This window comes from Camelina sativa, chromosome 8, assembly GCF_030686135.1.
Source record: "Camelina sativa cultivar CO46 ecotype springtype chromosome 8, ASM3068613v1".
Taxonomy (NCBI): Eukaryota; Viridiplantae; Streptophyta; class Magnoliopsida; order Brassicales; family Brassicaceae; genus Camelina; species Camelina sativa.
Window position 1 is genome coordinate 430,625 of NC_141887.1, and position 16,471 is coordinate 447,095.

The window sequence follows — 16,471 nt, forward strand, 5'->3', positions numbered from 1 at the left end:
AAATTAATTGTTGAATCCCATGTTGTTGGAGATGACTCAAAAACTTTGTACTTATAAATTCTCCACCACCATCACATTGAAAACTACCAATTTTATTCTAAAACTGATTTTCCACTAATGCTTGAAACATAGTGAATACTGAAAAGAAGTCTGACTTTAACTTAAGTGGATACAACCAGCAGAAGCGAGAGAAGTTGTCTATGAAAATAATATAATTGGTGCAGGTCCCCATAAGTCGCAGTGAATGCGTTGTAGAGGCCTTGAAGTAGTCGTGCTTGAAGAAGAGAAAGGTAATCTAGTGCTTTTCCCAAACTGGCATGCTTCACAGATGCCATTGGAGCTTTTATTGATAACTATTTCTTTGGTTGTTGACAGATTCTAAAGAACTTGTTGACTTGGATGCCCCAACCTCATGTGCCACACATCTTCAGAAGTTGAGTGATGCCGAGAGGAGTAGAGAGCTTGAATCGGAGAGTCCTTCAGAATGTAGAGACCTTCGTTACTGTTGTTTCCCAGAGCTAGAAGCCTCTTTGTTGCCTTATCAAGAATTTCAACATGATGATCATCAAAGTTAACAGAACATGGATTATCTCTGGTAAGCTTCGAAACTGATAGCAGAGATTTTGCAATGTTAGGACAAACTAAGACATCCTTTAGAGTGAGCTTACCTGAGCTTGCTGGCAGACTGGTAGATCCAGTGTGAGTGATAGGTAGAAAGTCTCCATTACCAACCATGACAGAGTCTGACCCAACGTATGGACTTGATTGTTGTAGGTTATGGTGAGAGTTGGTGATGTGAGCAGTGGAACCGGAATCAGGAACCCATTCATTGCTGGAGTGATTAGTGACATTAGTGATTCTCATAGCAGTTAAGGCCAGCAGAAGCTCTTCTTGACGATAAATGTTGTTGTACCGATGCCAACAAGACAGAGCAGGGTGACCAGGTTTTCCACAGATTTGACAGATGACTCTGGTTTCTATGTTCGAGGAGCTACCAGAGACTGAAGATCCTTGAGTGATTTGCTGATGAAAGCCCTTGCCTTTAGTAGTGAAGCCGCCACGTCCTCTTAATCCACCAGAACGACCATTTCCTCTTCCTCGACCAGAATAGTTGGTGTAGAAGGCCAAGTGAGGAGAAACGTCAACTGAGGTGCTATAGTTAGATAACCTATCCGCATAAGTTATCAACCGAGAGGCAACATCATCGAAGGTAGGAGGTGGTTGAAGGTCAATCATTCCTTCAACTGAGACTTTCACAGGCTCATAATCTCTTCCTAACCCTCTTAACGCAGCAAAAATTTTCATTTTCTCAGGAACAAGACTACCTATGGAGGACAGTTGCTCACACACATTCTTAATATCTCTAAGGTAATCACCCATGGGTCTCTCTAGTTTTTCCGCAGATTGTAGCCTACTTTGTAGCTCAAAGAGACGAGAAGATGATACCTTGTTGAAATGATTTGCGAGTGCTAACCACAGTTCTTGGGCTGTTTTGGTGCCAGCAACTTCAGACAGAATATCTTCAGACAACGAACTGAGAAGCCAAGCACGCACAATCTGATCAGCCCTGGACCATTCACCGTAGTCTGGATTTGGAACAGTGGTAGCCTTGCTTGTTGGGAGAGACACCGGAATCATCTCAGGCGGAGCAGGAAGAGCACCATTGACGAAGCCAAGTAAGTTTTGCCCAGAGAGAAAGGATTCAAACTGAGCTTTCCAAGAGATGTAATTTTTCTGTGTCAATTTGAGAGTAACACAGTTTGTGATGTTCAATGCAGGAAAAGAGTAGAGATCCATGGATTGATTAACCATGGATATGCTGTGCTCTGATACCATGATGAAATCGTAGGATCAATGTTTTAGTGAAGAAGATAAGTTCATGACTTTGATATTATTTCTCCTTAAAGTTCTTGGTTACAATATTGTTCATATTTATACTATTGAGGATTAGGTTTAACATGTCACCTCTACCTCTAAACCCTTGAACTTATTGGTCAACATAATCTCTTGATTGGAACAGCTGTGATGACTTTTACTTTTAAGACATTGCTTGACAGCTTCCTTCTTCTCATCTAGATTCTTTTTCTCTTTGTCTTGTTTTGTAGGTGGACTTGAGACTTTCTTATTGGGCTCCAATTCCTTGGTGGATTCTGACTTCTTCTCAACGGGCTTGGGCTACTAACCCATCTTAGGCCCAATAACTTTTGGTTTTGTCTCTTTGTTGTCCAAAGAGAATTCTAGATTAGAGTTCGAGTTTGATTCTCTTTTGTCCTCCTCTGCGTTGACTGAGCGATGACTGAGCGATGAACCTCAGATCGTCTATTACCAAAAACAGAGTAAAATTAGTGTTTATTCTTAAAAGGCAAGTAATCTTCTTCTTAGGCTATGGACGGTTAGGGTAAAACCGTTAAATCTATAGAGATGTTTAGCAAGATTCATGAGAAAGGTATAGTTTCTGATACTATTCATGAAGCTACAACACTGTTCTCTGCGCTCGGGAAGCTAAAAAAGCAAATTCTTCATATTCATAGTCTCATAAATTAAAACCACGGATTTAAACAGAAGTTTTGCAACTAAAGCTAGTACAAGTCATAAATATGTTTATGAGGATGATAACACACAAAAATAAAATAAGAAAAGTTTCATCTGGTGAATAAAACAAGCGAAGTAGCAGAGCGAGCAATAGTGTTGTGGGAGGCTAATACCGCCGCGGGGGCCTATCGAGGAATCTTTTCAAACGGCGCTCCAAAGAAAAGAACCACAATGTTGACAGCCTTTAAAGTTGGGTAAGTGGTGGTATTCCGGTGAATATTTAGCCAGCGTAAGATAAAGATTCCACCCTCCCTTGTAACTTAGTTTTAAACCCCTTTCTTCATCATCCACATCAACGAAAGCAATTCTGCAGTAAAGAGAAGTAACACACAAGGGTAGTCAGTCAATCTTACAGTTGGTATAATAATGAAAGTAAAGAAAAAATAATATTGGAGATGAGGAATAAGTAGCACACCCTAAGCGAGCACCGGTTAGACACTCAATGGGAACAAAAACCCTCAAGACTTGACATCCCCATGACTCAAAATGTTTCGTCAATGCGCTCTTGGTCTCATCTCTGGTGAGGGAAGTATCCAATCCCCTAACTAAAATAGTATAGTCGTTGTTCATATTAATTAGCATCTTCAGTTTCGTAACAGCACTCGTGTGTTGCCAGTTGGTCCATTTTCTCTACGGGTTCTTCCTCCTCCTCCTATACCGTTATATGGACAAAAAAACCAGGATTTCTTTGTGAGTCAAAAGTCAGTAGAGTAGAAAGCTATAAAGTGTAAAGGTATCATCATTTTGTTGTCAGCCTACACAATACAAATCAATGCAACAGCAACAAACTGCAGATCATCAGATGAACGATACCATGGAGGATGGAGTATCCGGGGATTTGGTCAGTAACATCTCCTGCAGGTTTTTTTACATATAGTTTCAGTCAAGTCAGCAGAAACAGAGACCCGGCCCCTAGCTAGCTAGTAACCAGAACTTATAAGTTATTATTGAAGAAACATGCATATATACCTTCATTGAAATCCCCGGTAGTAGATCAGCATTCCCCATGAGAAAATCCTGCAGGTTTTTCATAGTTTCAGTCATCTCTTTGAAAGATTTCTCCTACTTCACCACCAAATTCTAAATCAATTCTGGTTTAATGTCTGGGTTAAGATCCCAAACACCTATTTCAAGTTTTGAACTGTATGTGACATTAATCCTGTCCAAAATCGTTTTCAAATTGTTTGGATTCAAATTTAAAAATTAAAAAAAGGGGTTAAGATCCGCACCACCAATTAGAATCAGATTTACCATTACTATGATTACATTATTTTTATTACTTATTACTTTTTTTTTTGGACAAATTTTTATTACTTATTACAAACTTTAAGATAATTAAAGAATTCCATTGAAGTATATCCTTCATTTTCCTCTTTACGTTTTCCATCCAATTATAACGTAATCAAAATAATACCAAGCACATATGATTTCATGGTCATTAACAATGCATTCCAATCCATGATTACTCTCCCTCAACTATTGCATTAAGTTTTCTTTATGAACTACAACACTAGTATCTAGGATTGTTGTTCGGGTCATTCATATTTGGGAAGTTCGAAACTTTGGAAGAAACAATATCTTACTAAGTCTTGAATGTCTCCTTCTAGATGAAAATGTATATGTTCTCTATTATTTTTGTTTAAATATTATGATTTTCTGTTTTTTATTTATTTTTATAATGAGAAACTCTTCCAGGGTTCTGTTTATCTCTATTATCTCTATTATTTTTGTTTAAATATTATGTTAATATAACCATTTATATAATTCAAAAAATGCATTTATGTATTTTTGAAAATCCCCCTAAATTATATGTACTAAAAAACATAAATGTATCATAACATAATTGCTTTATCACCCTATGATATAACAGAAAACAATAATTTCAAAATTTAATTTATTGTTAATCATACTATTTATATTAAAATGATTAGAAGTAGAGACAATATATAGAAAATAAAAAAATATATTAAATTTCACACACTTTTATTTTCATGAATTTTTATAAAAACTGGTTAAACTTATGGGGGATTTTCAAAAATACCCTTTTTCCTATTTCACTTTTTAAAAATACCCTTTGATGTTGGTCATTTTCAAAAATACTCATTTTCTATGAATAAAATCACTAAATTTTAAACTCTAAACTCCAAATACTAAACCCTAACCCCTCAAAACTATATCCTAAATGTTAAATGAGAACCCAAACCTAAAAAAAAATTCTAAAAATTAATTTAACACATTGAAATTATGTAAAAGAGGGTAAAAATAAAAATGTTCAAAAAAGAGGGTATTTTTGAAAAAGGGTATCCCAAAAAGGGTATTTTTAACAAATTCTCTAAACTTATAGTGTAAGATATTTTTGGGATATTGTTTTAATAAATCATTTTAAAATTGAATTATCATATATAAAACTATTTTTTGTTAACTATTACTTGTAGATGATGACAATAAACTTAATATATAGGACAACATAAAATTATCAATCAAAAAAATTAGGTAAGATCTTACACTTTTCTTTCTAGACTACTTATCAGTTTTTTATTTTCCAAAAAAGAAAAAAAAAATATATAATTTATCTTAACTATTTAACGAAAATACCATATATAGTTGACTTTGCTATAAGTAATGGTCTTATTACTATAATAACATACTGTTTAAATAATTTCAACAATACATTGTAATCAAAAATATTTAATAATATTTACTTTAAATTTTCTCTTTTTCATGACCCTTCTATGAAACACTATATAACATATATAAATTATAAATTGTAGTTGCACCGTAGTATTATGAATATTATTTTTTAAATACATATATTAACAATTACATTTATACATTTCATATATAATTGAATAAAAATTTTATTTTATATTTCAAAATAATAATAATATTATAATAATTATTTGTGGAAAATCACTATCCATGAAGATGGAGGCATATCAAAAGGCACTTCAAACGTTTGGACCGAGCCAAATAAAAGTTAATTATACGAGATAAAGTGAGTCATGAAAAAGCGAGCAATGGTAAAAATGGTAGATCAATATTTCATATTTTAAATTTATAAAAGTCAAATGTTTATTTAAGAAATAATTTATGAAACAATTTTTTTTGGGGCAAGTTAATTAAAGAGTGATGGAGAGATAACATTTATTATGATAATGTTTAGTATGTTTATTATTTGGAGTTTAGAATTTAGGGTTTAAAACAGTGGCGGAGCTAGGATTTTGACTTATGAGGGTCAAAATGTAAAAACAAAAATTTATAGGGGTCAATATTGATATTGCACAAGGGTCAATTTGAAAATTTTAAAAAAAAATAGTTGATTTTGAAATTTCATCAGGGTCAATTGATCCAGGTGTTTGGTCATTGGCTCCGCCCACTTTAAAATTTAGTTATTTTGTATATAGATAAGGGTATTATTGAAAATAGATTACAAGAAAGGGATTTTTTTTTAATTATTTTTTGTTAAGTATTACTTTTAGATGATGAAAGTAAAATTAATATATAGAACAACATAAAATTATCTATCAAATTAATTATATTTTGTAAGGTCTTTCAATTTTCTTTTTAGACTACTTATTAGTTATTTTTCCAAAATAACAAAAATGTACATAAATATAATTTATCTTAATTACTTAACAAACAGATGAAATTAAATTGATATTGCGGTAACTAAAACAATGGTCCTATTACTATTGTAACATATTGTTTAAATATTTTTAATAATACTGTAGTAAGCACAAATATTAGTAATGTGTACTTTCATTTTTCTCTCTATCTCAAAATGACTCTTCTATGAAGCATCATATAACAAATATATATATTAAAATATTATAGTTAAAATTTAATATTATGAAAATTAATTTTCAATACATATATTAACAATTACATTTACATTTCATATACAATTGAATAGAAACTTCATTCTTTAATTCAAATTAAAAATGTATATATAACCCACGCATCGTGTGTGCTACTTTCTAGTATATACATAAATTTTGGAATTAAACACACATTAAAGCTTTGCAACCTTACAGTACTCACAAATCTCAATAGGTCTATTTGCAACCTTAGAGTACTCACAAATCTATAGAGATGTGTTAGGCAAACTCATTAGAAAGGTGTAGTTACTAAATACTATTCATGAAGCTATACAAAACTGTTCTCTGCGCTCGGGAAGCTATAGCGAATTCCTCATATTCATGATTTCAAAAATTTATAACATAAATTAAAACCACGGAATTCAAACAGAAGTTTTGCAACTAAATATAGCTAGTACAAGCCATAATATATGTTTATGAGGATGATAACACATGAAAATAAAATAAGAAAGTTTCATCTGGTTAAGAAAACAAGTCAATTAGGAGTGAGACGCCGCTGACGCCGGTACGGATCAGCGAGGAATCTTTTCATACGGCGCTCCATAAGAATAATACCACAATGTTGACAGCCGGTAAAGTTCGGGAAGATGGAGTATTCCTGTTGCTTTATAGCCAGCGTAAAAGGAACTCCCTTGTAACCTAGTTGTAAAGCCCTTTGTACATCATTCACATCAATGAAAGTAAATCTGTAAAGTAAAGAAGAGGATAACACAAAGGGTCAATCTTTACTAAAGCTGGTGTGAAAGTAAGGAAAAAAAAAAAAAAAAAAAAACAAACCCTAAGCGTTCACCGGTTAGACACTCTATGGGAACAAAAACCCTAAAGACTTTAAATCCGCAGGACTCAAAATATTTCGTCAATGTGCTCTTCATCACATCTCTGGGAAGGGAAACATCCAATCCCCTAGCTAAAATAGTAAACTCGTTGTTTCTATTTGCATCTTCAGTTTTGAAACAGCACTCATGTGTGTCTTCTTCTTCCTCGTCGTCGTCGTCGTCCTCTTCTTCCTCCTCCTCCTACTATACGTTATAGGGACAAGAACCAGGATTTCTTTGTGAGTCAAGTCAGTAGTAGAAAGCTCTAAACTATAAAGTGTAAAAGAATCATCATTTTGTCAGCCTACACAATACAAATAATTAAATGTAGATACCTTGGAGGATGAAGTATCCGGGGCCTTGGTCAGAAAAAACTCCTGCAGGTTTTTTACACATGGTTTCAGTCAAGTCAGCAACAGAGGCCCCTAGGCTAGTAACCAAAATTATTAAAGAAACATGCATGCATATACATTCAATTCCATCCCCGGTAGATAAGCCTTTCCCATGAGATAATCCTGCAGGTCTTTCGTAGTTTCAGTCATCTCTTTGAAAGATTTCCTCAATCTCATCATTTCCTGCCATTCAAATAATGAATTAGACTCATCAATGTCTGATCTATATATATATCTAGAGAAACAAAGTGTGGTGAAAACAAATACAGAATCGAAGCATATGATCTTAATTAGTTCAAAGTTTTTTTTTTTTTTCTCTCTTTCAGTCATCTCTTTGAAAGATTTCCTCAATTTTTTCATTTCCTGCCATTCAATTAGAAGAGAGAGAAAAAAAAAAAAGGAATTAGAAAAATACTCATTAATGTCTGATATATATATCTAGAGAAATTAAGTGTGGTGAGAATCGAAGCATATGATCTTTAGTTCAAAGTCTTTTCATTTCAAGTAGTAAATAGAAGAAACGTCGTTATTAATATTTACAGAATCATACCTTCTCCTGATCAGATGTCTTCTTGCGCTTCTTCTTGGGTTCCAAATCATCTTCAACAGTTTGCTACAGATAAGAGTAAATTTAACACTATGTGAGAGTGAGAGAGAGGACACATATATTAAGTTTGTCAAAACAAGTAATTAACTAGCTATACTAAACTAGTATGTAACTAATAGAGTCTTTTAGTTACATAATCTTGAACCAAAAAAATATGAATTAGACAAATACTCATTAATGTCTGATCTATATTATATATATCTAGAGAAATTAAGTGTGGTGAAAAAAGATACAGAATCGAAGCATATGATCTTAGTTCAAAGTTTATTTTTTAATTTCAAGTAGTAAATAGAAGAAACGTCGTAACATGGATCGCCTAATTAATATTTACAGAATCATACCTTCTCCTCAGATGTCTTCTTGGGTTCCAAATCGTCTTCAACAGTTTGCTACAGAGAAGAGTAAATTTAACACTTTGCTACAGAGAAGAGTAAATTTAACACTATGTGAGAGTGAGTGAGAGAGAGAGAGGACATAAATATTAAGTTAAGAAGTCGTTTGTGGCACTTCTTCTGTCAATAGAAAGATTATTAAGAAAAGAGAAAGACGAACTGTTAAGTTTTCTGACCTTGCTCTTAGATTTCTTCTTGCGTTTCTTCGGATTTACATCCGTCTCAGAATTCTGTGGCTCTCCCTCAGCTTAAGCATCAAAAGAAACAGTTCGAATTAGCATAATACAACAGTTCAATCTCACCAAACTATCTCCATACATATGTATATGCATATGCCTTGTATAATAAAGAGCAAGCTAAGCAGATTTTATATATGTTATGTTGATTGGTTAAAATACAAACCCTCGAGCAACAAAGAAACCTAAATTTTCTTACCTTTCTGCAAAGGCTTCGTGCCCTCACCATCTGGTGATTCAACATCGGTGGATGTGGAGCATCTCTTCAGTCTCTTGCCCTCCTTGCCCATGGAGAAGATAGAGTTGAAAATACCAAGCGGCTATTTTTTTTTAATTTTACTAGGCAAACAGAACACTGGTCGTGGTTTCGAGCTTAAGTTAGGGTACAAAAATATATACATTCCATGTGGAATTAAACGACATCGATCAATAATTTCCGTAAATACATATATACATAAATTTTGGAATTAAACAATAGTTAAAGGACATTATTTGCTTGTAATTAAATTTGTGACTCTTTTATTAATATATTCTCAACCTATACATTCATGATAATATTCTTAATAAACTAGTTCTAGAGTACACTTTGAAATTGAAACTTTTGATCTTTTTATCGGATCTTCCCAGAACTAAAAAAAACATATCAAAAAAATGTATTTTTCTAGAAAACAAATTCCTCACATTGTTTACCACATAATAACATATAATAAGATAATATTTTTTTCCAAAAATTCTTTGTAATATGTGGTCCCATCAATAATATATCAAAATATATATATTATATACATGTACATTAATTTTTGTTAGAGTTTATTTCTAATATTTTTACTATATCAAAAGCTTTGAGTGTTTTCTTTAAAACATGATAATTGTTATTTTTTCTTCTAACTGTATTTAAAATATATATTTAGTTATAATGATTAAATTTTATTGTATGTGAAGGGTGGAAATACTTTGAAGTTATTGCAATCTTTTAGTTAGAAGAATATATATGTATAGTCTGGTTTTGAATCTTTTAGTTAGCTTGAAAAGTTAGATGGGATTGTGGAGATGTCGGAAAGTTATCGAGGGATATATTCATATTTGGTTAGAACGTTGAGCAAATTAAGGCATGTAAGCAAGGCTTGTCGGATATCTTGTGATATGTCAAACTTCCCTGTGAAATGATAGAGAAACAGTAAACATGTCGCTGTTGGAGAGTTTGTGCGATGAGTACACCATGTTTGCTAAATAGGTCTATGTGCAACATTACACTCAAAAAAGTGGGTGCGAGTGTAAATCATTGTTAAATCTATAGAGATGTTAGGCAAGATTCATGAGAAAGGTGTAGTTAATAATACTATATATCTACAGCACTGTTCTCTGCGCTCAGGAAGCTGAAGCAAATTCTTCATATTTCATGGTCTCATAAATTCAAACCACGGAATTCAAACAGAGCGAGTTAGAAAACTATCATCTGGTGAATAAAACAAGTAGCAGAGCGACCAACATTTTATGGGGCCTATAGAAGAACCACAATGTTGACAGCCGCTAAAGTTGGGAAAGTTGTGGTTTTCCGGTGGATATATAGCCAGCTTAAGATAAAGATTCCATCCTCCCTTGTAACCTAGTTTTAAAGCCCTTTGTTCATCATCCACATCAATGAGAGCAAAACTGTAAAGAGAAGTAACACAAGGGTCAATCTTAAAGTTAATATTGAGGTAAAGAAAAAAATATTAGAGATCAGGAACAAGCAAACCCTAAGCGATCACCGGTTAGACACTTTATGGGAACAAAAACCCTTATGACTTCAAATCTCCATGACTCAAACTGTTTCCTCAATGCGCTCTTGATCTCATCTCTGGTAAGGGAAGTATCCAATCCCCTAACTAAAATAGTAAACTCGTTGTTTCTATTTGCATCCTCAGTTTCGAAACAGCACTAATATGTTGCCAATTCCTCCATTTTCTCAAGGGGTTCTTCCTCCTATATATAAGTTATAGGGACAAAAACCAGGATTTCTTTCTGAGTCAAGTCAGTAGAAACTAAATCAGCTATAAAGTGTAAAGTATCATCATTTTGTCAGCGTGCAATACAAATAAATGCAAGTATGCAACAGCTATAAATTAAACAAACAGAGATGAACTTAAATTTACCTTGGATGCAGTATCCCGGGGCCTTGGTCAGTAACATCTCCTGCACGAATTCCATAGTTTCAGCCAAGTCAGCAACAGAGACCCCTAGCTAGTAACCGAAACTCGTTAAAGAAACATATACCTTCAATGAAATCCTTTCCCATGCTAACGGTTGCATCCTCCATCTACATTTTACAAAAAAAAACACAAAAAATGTAACTAATGATCGCATGTCCCAACCACTCATATAGTATCTTTCAGAAGGTATCATCATTACCTGCAGTAACAGAGCAGTTGGCATACCAACAATGTCACTCCTTCCAGTAACAACTGCTTTTTTTTTCCTTGGATTCCATGGACAGAAAGATCATCGTTGAATCCTGAGACAGATTTCAACAACTCTTCTTTCGATGAATCCATCTTCAGCAAGGCGAATTTCGAAAGATTTAATTCCAATGGAGTCACAAGCTCTCTACTTGTTCCTCACATAAGTTGTAGAATTATTTTTGTCTCCAACAATCCTTCCTGTTGGGAAAGCTGCCTGAGAAAGCAAGTAGAGATCCACCTGCAGAACAGAGATCACAAAAAGAGTAGAGAATGAGTACAAACAAATTGGTCTTACCTTTGAGATTGGAGCAACATTGTAACTGAACATCCCAAGGAGTACTAATAGGTCCACATTCTTTTGAGTTTTTATTAAGCTTTGATATCATTAAACCCTGAGTGTATCATTAAACCCTGAGTAAAAAAAAGGCCTATAGTAGTTAAACATTCCTAAGTAGATTTGAGTTATGAGTAGCTAAGGTTAAGATAAAGTGGAATCTCAAAGTATCAAACGGTTCAGTCTTTTTGAGATTTTAAGCTTCAATAACAGTGTATAAAAGCTAGAGACCAGTACACATAAAGTTACTGTTTTGTTGTGGAACTAGTAAGAAGTAAAGGACCTAGCAGGAAGGAACATACCTGATTAGCTGTTTTGTTAAGTGCCAGTTAAAACCAGGCTGATCATTTGCTTTTGTTAGCTCTGGACCAAGGTTGGGTTTGAAGTTTCTCGATCCATTTCTTCATGAGAAGTTTTGCGCCATTAGTGGGACGCAAGAAAACCATACAGCTACATATATAAGTCCTCCCCTTTTTACCCGGAGGTGGTAAAGCGTGAGAGTGATCCAACGGCTAAATATGGAACCATAATCAAGAAGATTATAATAAATACACTAACTAAGTCAATGCCATTGATGAAGGAGATGCATGAGAGAATGAACATACTGCAGTCATATCATCCATAAAGTATGCATCGTGTGCTTTCCCTCCAAATACTGAAACGGATCTTGAAACCAGACCATCGTTGTACATGACACTGTAACCTAACTCGAAATTTTATGCAAAAGATGTTGCGGCAATACAAGCTCTTAGCATAAACATAGATTACCAGATACAGAAACAGGGACACGTAAATATTCAACTTGGACCAAAACTGGCAGCTACTCTTACATCCACAAGTTGAACATCTTTTTTGTTATTCATAGGATTCAGCCACGCACGGAGGTACTAAACACAGCTCAAAACCGAAACATCAGGAACACTAAACAAACTTATGTATGATTCGAGCAATCAGTGACATAAAATTAGCTAATCCAACGAACAAATGTCTATCCAAATCTCATATTTCGCTAAATTAGCATACGCAAAATCCTAATTTCTAAGTCATTTTCAGCTAGATTTCATGAACTGAAAGCTAAGAATACCACTTATCGTTAACCTTGTAGAGAGTAGCGTAATCCTCAGCGATGACGAGGACTTGATCCTGATGCTTCTGTCTAGAAACACTAATCAACCAGTTGTTGAGAAAAGGCAAGTAAGGATAGCTCACGGCGCAGACGATCACGGTACCGTTCTTAGCGACGAACTTGGCGGCTTGAAAGAGGGTATAGTCGCGCCATCTGGATTGAGAAGAAGAGAGCCTGTTTGGAAACGGGAATAAAGGAGATCCAGCCCAGGGTAAGAATACGCCGAGGATAACGAGGAGAGCGAGTAAGAGGAGGAGACCGTTGCGGCTGAAGAGTGAGATTGGACGGTTCGAGGCTGATGAATTAGAAAGAGGAGAGGACGAGAACGGGTTTGTGAATGGGTTTTGGATTGGACGCTGGTGAAGGAACTGTTGCTGCGCCAATCGAAAAACTGTTGGGATGGTCATGGTAATATAGTTTGGTTTAGGTAAACCGGGAATCAAGTGTGATTTCCCTGGTTAATCCAAATGCAATTTTTGATAAATTACCTTTGAAAACGCAAAACAAAGCACACAGTCATCTTAATCTTATCAAGTCTCAATCTTATTCAAAACACAAACAAAAACAAAGCTCACAATCAACTTATTCCTCCTCTCTCTCTCTCTCAACAAATTGTCAGAATTTGTTGCATCCAAAAGATTGCTCATCATCATGGACACAGTCAACTCAGCACAAGATCCTTCACAAACCCCAACCTCTTTGAACACAGCTTCAGGGTTCACCCAACTTTTGGGGATACCAAAGTTCACTCCTGGTGCATCATATATGTTTACATGTTTTACAAATCTATACCATTTACATTACCTCCAAAAAAAATATATTTTACCACTGAATCAATATGCTCTACCACCCTCTTATTCACCTTCCTTGATTATCAAATCCAAATACAACAATATACCTTGTCATATAATATTTAAACAATAAATCATAATTAAGGAAACAAAGTTTGTACACTTTTATTAAGAAAATTATATATCGTCTTGCGTTTAGAGTTTATATTTTACAATTAAATGAAATTATTCATGTTTGAGTTAATAAACGAGAATTAGAATTTTGGTTTTAAAAAACAAAATTATATTTTGGTTTGAGTTTATAAATGAGTGGTTAGCATTTAGATTTAATAATTAGAAAAATTTATATATCGGTTTGGATTTATAAAATAATGGTTAGAATTTAGATTTTATAATTTAAAAAATTATAAATAATGTTACAGTTAATATTTTAAAATTTAGATTTAAGATTTTTTATTTTATTAAATTATCTATATTAACATTTTTGAAGTACATTTTGTATTCTACCTTTTAGTTAACAAAATTAATTACCATATATTAGTTAATTATTTTGTGTTCTGGATAAATTTTAATTACCATATATTAGTTAATTATTTTGTGTTCTAGATAAATTTTAATTAGTTCTGGATCAAATAAGAAGAACAGACAGACAATGTTAAAACAATCAATCTATGTGACTTAAAACTACATGTTTTGTTTCATAGAACAAAAAAGACCAAAGCAAACCAAATGGGCTACCAAAAACAGAGTAAGATTTATTTATTCTTTAAAAGCCAGTAATCTTCTTGTAAGGTCACTGGAAGTTGTGAATCCTCTTAGCCGATGTAAAAGTGTTGGATAGAAGCATGGCTATGGTCATTGGTCCTACACCACCAGGAACAGGAGTGATGGCTGATGCAACTTTGCTAGCCTCCTCATAGCAAATGTCTCCAACCAATCGATAGCCACGGGCAGCACTTGAATCCTGCAGGTTCATATGATGTACATATATGAAAGTCGCATACTGGTTAACTCGAAATCCATTAGATAACTGAATTACGCCATTACCATATGTCAAAATTGTCCACTCACCTCAACAGGATTGATCCCGACATCAATGATGACTGCTCCCGGTTTTATCCAGCTTCCTCTGACCATGTTTGCTTGTCCAACAGCTGAGATAATAATATCAGCTTCTCTTGTGATTTCTTCAGGGTTCTTGGTTCTTGAGTGGATGATGGTAACAGTTGCATCTTCTCTCTAGAATTAACATAATACATCAATAAAGACTGAAAATATAACCAATCCCAAAATGGCATCTTTCAGAAGGTTTCATCATTACCTGGAGTAACAGAGCAGCTGGCATACCAACAATGTTACTCCTTCCGATAACAACCGCTCTTTTTCCTTTGATGCCAATGTTGTATCTATGCAATAACTCAATGCATCCTTTGGGAGTACACGGAACAAATAAGGGTTCTCTTCCACGCATAGCAAGGCGTCCAATATTTAGCGGGTGGAATCCGTCAACGTCTTTCTCTATACTAACCGCATTCAATATGTTCTGCTCATCCATATGCTGCACAAACATCCCAAAAACACTATTGTAATTCACTTGTCTATTCTTTTAAGTTATGAATATGATCATAAGACTTTAATATGTTTACCGATGGGAGAGGCAACTGAACAAGGATTCCATGGACAGAAGGATCATCGTTGAAGCCCGAGACAGATCTCAACACCTCCTCTTCTGATGAATCTTCAGCGAGACAAACTTCAAACGATTTAATTCCAACAGAGTCACAAGCTTTCTTCTTGTTCCTCACATAAGTGGCAGAATCCTTTCTGTCCCCAACAAGGATGACTGCTAAACCAGGAACCACACCAATCGATTCCTTCATTCTTGAAACTTCGATTGTGATCTCATCTCTAATCTTTTTTGCCACAGCCTTTCCATCAATTACAGTTGCGGTACCCTCTGATTTTGTCTCAGCTGTTAGAGAAAAACCAAAATTTATGATTCCGACGAGAGGCTAAAGAAACACAATTTTCCAGGGAAACAACAGCCTAATTGTCAACAACACCCAATTAAAGTGGAATTTACAATTTTCCAATCGATGCCAAGTTCAGTTCCGTGTTCAAAGGGTTTAATAATTACCGGAAATGGCAGAAATGGGAGAAGATGAGGAGGAGCGAATGCAGCCACGGCCAGAAGCAGTGGTCTGAAAGCGGAGTTGGCCGACGCATTGACGGAGGAGGGAAGTACCGTTGCGGCGGTTCAAATGGAAGAGACGCGACGTCATGGAGGAGGAGCAGTCGGTAAACATCATCGACGCCATTTTTTTACAAGGCAAACAGAACACTAGTCTGCTCGTCGTGGCTTCGAACTCTGAGGTGAATTAGAAGAAGGTAGTGATGGAGACAGAAGACTAGGAAGATTCCTTTCAAATTCGGTAGAGAGAAGAAACGATGAATTGAAGAAGAAGAAGAAAATGACTTCGTCGGAGACTACTAACTAGGGTTTGGTTTCTTCCAATTAATTTCACGCTTCAATAGGGTTTAAACTTCAAATCTCAAACCGGTTTGTTGAATTTACTTGAATTTTCCGGTTTTCTTATACCAGTCAAAGACTGTTTACTTTTTAAAAAAATAAATCCAAGAGTGTAATTAATGTTTTTTTTTGGGCAAAATAATAATTTAGTGTACCTATGTTGTATGTTGTAGCTTTTTTTTTTTTTTTTTTTACCAAGGTATGTTGTAGCTTTTTTTTTATTTGATTAATCATCTTTTCGATTCTTAAGATTATCATGTTTATTTTTCACTAATCAATAGTACAAGTTTGTACAACTACGGTCCACTCAAATATGTTGTGGTCTAAAGTAGTTCCA

General features: G+C 34.4%; 2 protein-coding genes and 3 pseudogenes across 6 annotated transcripts; all 5 read right to left on the reverse strand.

Annotated features, from left to right (window-relative positions):
• Positions 1-2,698: 2,698 nt before the first annotated feature.
• On the reverse strand, positions 2,699-3,941 carry LOC147939553 (uncharacterized; annotated as a pseudogene).
• Positions 3,942-6,770: 2,829 nt separating this feature from the next.
• LOC104705326 (uncharacterized) lies at positions 6,771-9,278 on the reverse strand. Of its 3 annotated transcripts, XM_087460615.1 has the most exons (9): positions 9,112-9,278; positions 8,853-8,923; positions 8,626-8,673; positions 8,228-8,290; positions 7,945-8,040; positions 7,756-7,860; positions 7,621-7,662; positions 7,248-7,486; positions 6,771-7,156 (listed from the first exon to the last, which is right to left on the reverse strand). In XM_087460615.1, the coding sequence occupies exons 1-9, from the start codon at positions 9,200-9,202 to the stop codon at positions 6,946-6,948; spliced, it is 966 nt and encodes a 321-aa protein (XP_087316741.1). In that variant the 5' UTR covers positions 9,203-9,278; the 3' UTR covers positions 6,771-6,945. The 3 variants fall into 3 exon arrangements, with proteins under 3 accessions (XP_087316741.1, XP_087316739.1, XP_087316742.1); XM_087460613.1 differs by having other exon boundaries at positions 7,756-8,040; XM_087460616.1 differs by lacking the exon at positions 6,771-7,156 and having other exon boundaries at positions 7,173-7,489.
• Positions 9,279-10,224: 946 nt separating this feature from the next.
• On the reverse strand, positions 10,225-12,550 carry LOC147939554 (UDP-D-xylose:L-fucose alpha-1,3-D-xylosyltransferase MGP4-like; annotated as a pseudogene). The gene is made up of 8 exons (XR_015564456.1): positions 12,490-12,550; positions 12,293-12,390; positions 11,990-12,199; positions 11,304-11,591; positions 11,169-11,211; positions 11,048-11,087; positions 10,651-10,877; positions 10,225-10,565 (listed from the first exon to the last, which is right to left on the reverse strand). The product of XR_015564456.1 is annotated as a UDP-D-xylose:L-fucose alpha-1,3-D-xylosyltransferase MGP4-like (transcript).
• Positions 12,551-12,576: 26 nt separating this feature from the next.
• LOC104709052 (UDP-D-xylose:L-fucose alpha-1,3-D-xylosyltransferase MGP4 pseudogene) lies at positions 12,577-13,235 on the reverse strand (annotated as a pseudogene). The gene has a single exon (XR_015563249.1). The product of XR_015563249.1 is annotated as a UDP-D-xylose:L-fucose alpha-1,3-D-xylosyltransferase MGP4 pseudogene (transcript).
• A 962-nt stretch (positions 13,236-14,197) lies between these two features.
• LOC104705325 (bifunctional protein FolD 4, chloroplastic) lies at positions 14,198-16,284 on the reverse strand. The gene is made up of 5 exons (XM_010421313.3): positions 15,742-16,284; positions 15,251-15,576; positions 14,926-15,162; positions 14,676-14,843; positions 14,198-14,568 (listed from the first exon to the last, which is right to left on the reverse strand). The coding sequence occupies exons 1-5, from the start codon at positions 15,920-15,922 to the stop codon at positions 14,398-14,400; spliced, it is 1,083 nt and encodes a 360-aa protein (XP_010419615.2). The 5' UTR covers positions 15,923-16,284; the 3' UTR covers positions 14,198-14,397.
• Between the last annotated feature and the right edge of the window lie 187 nt (positions 16,285-16,471).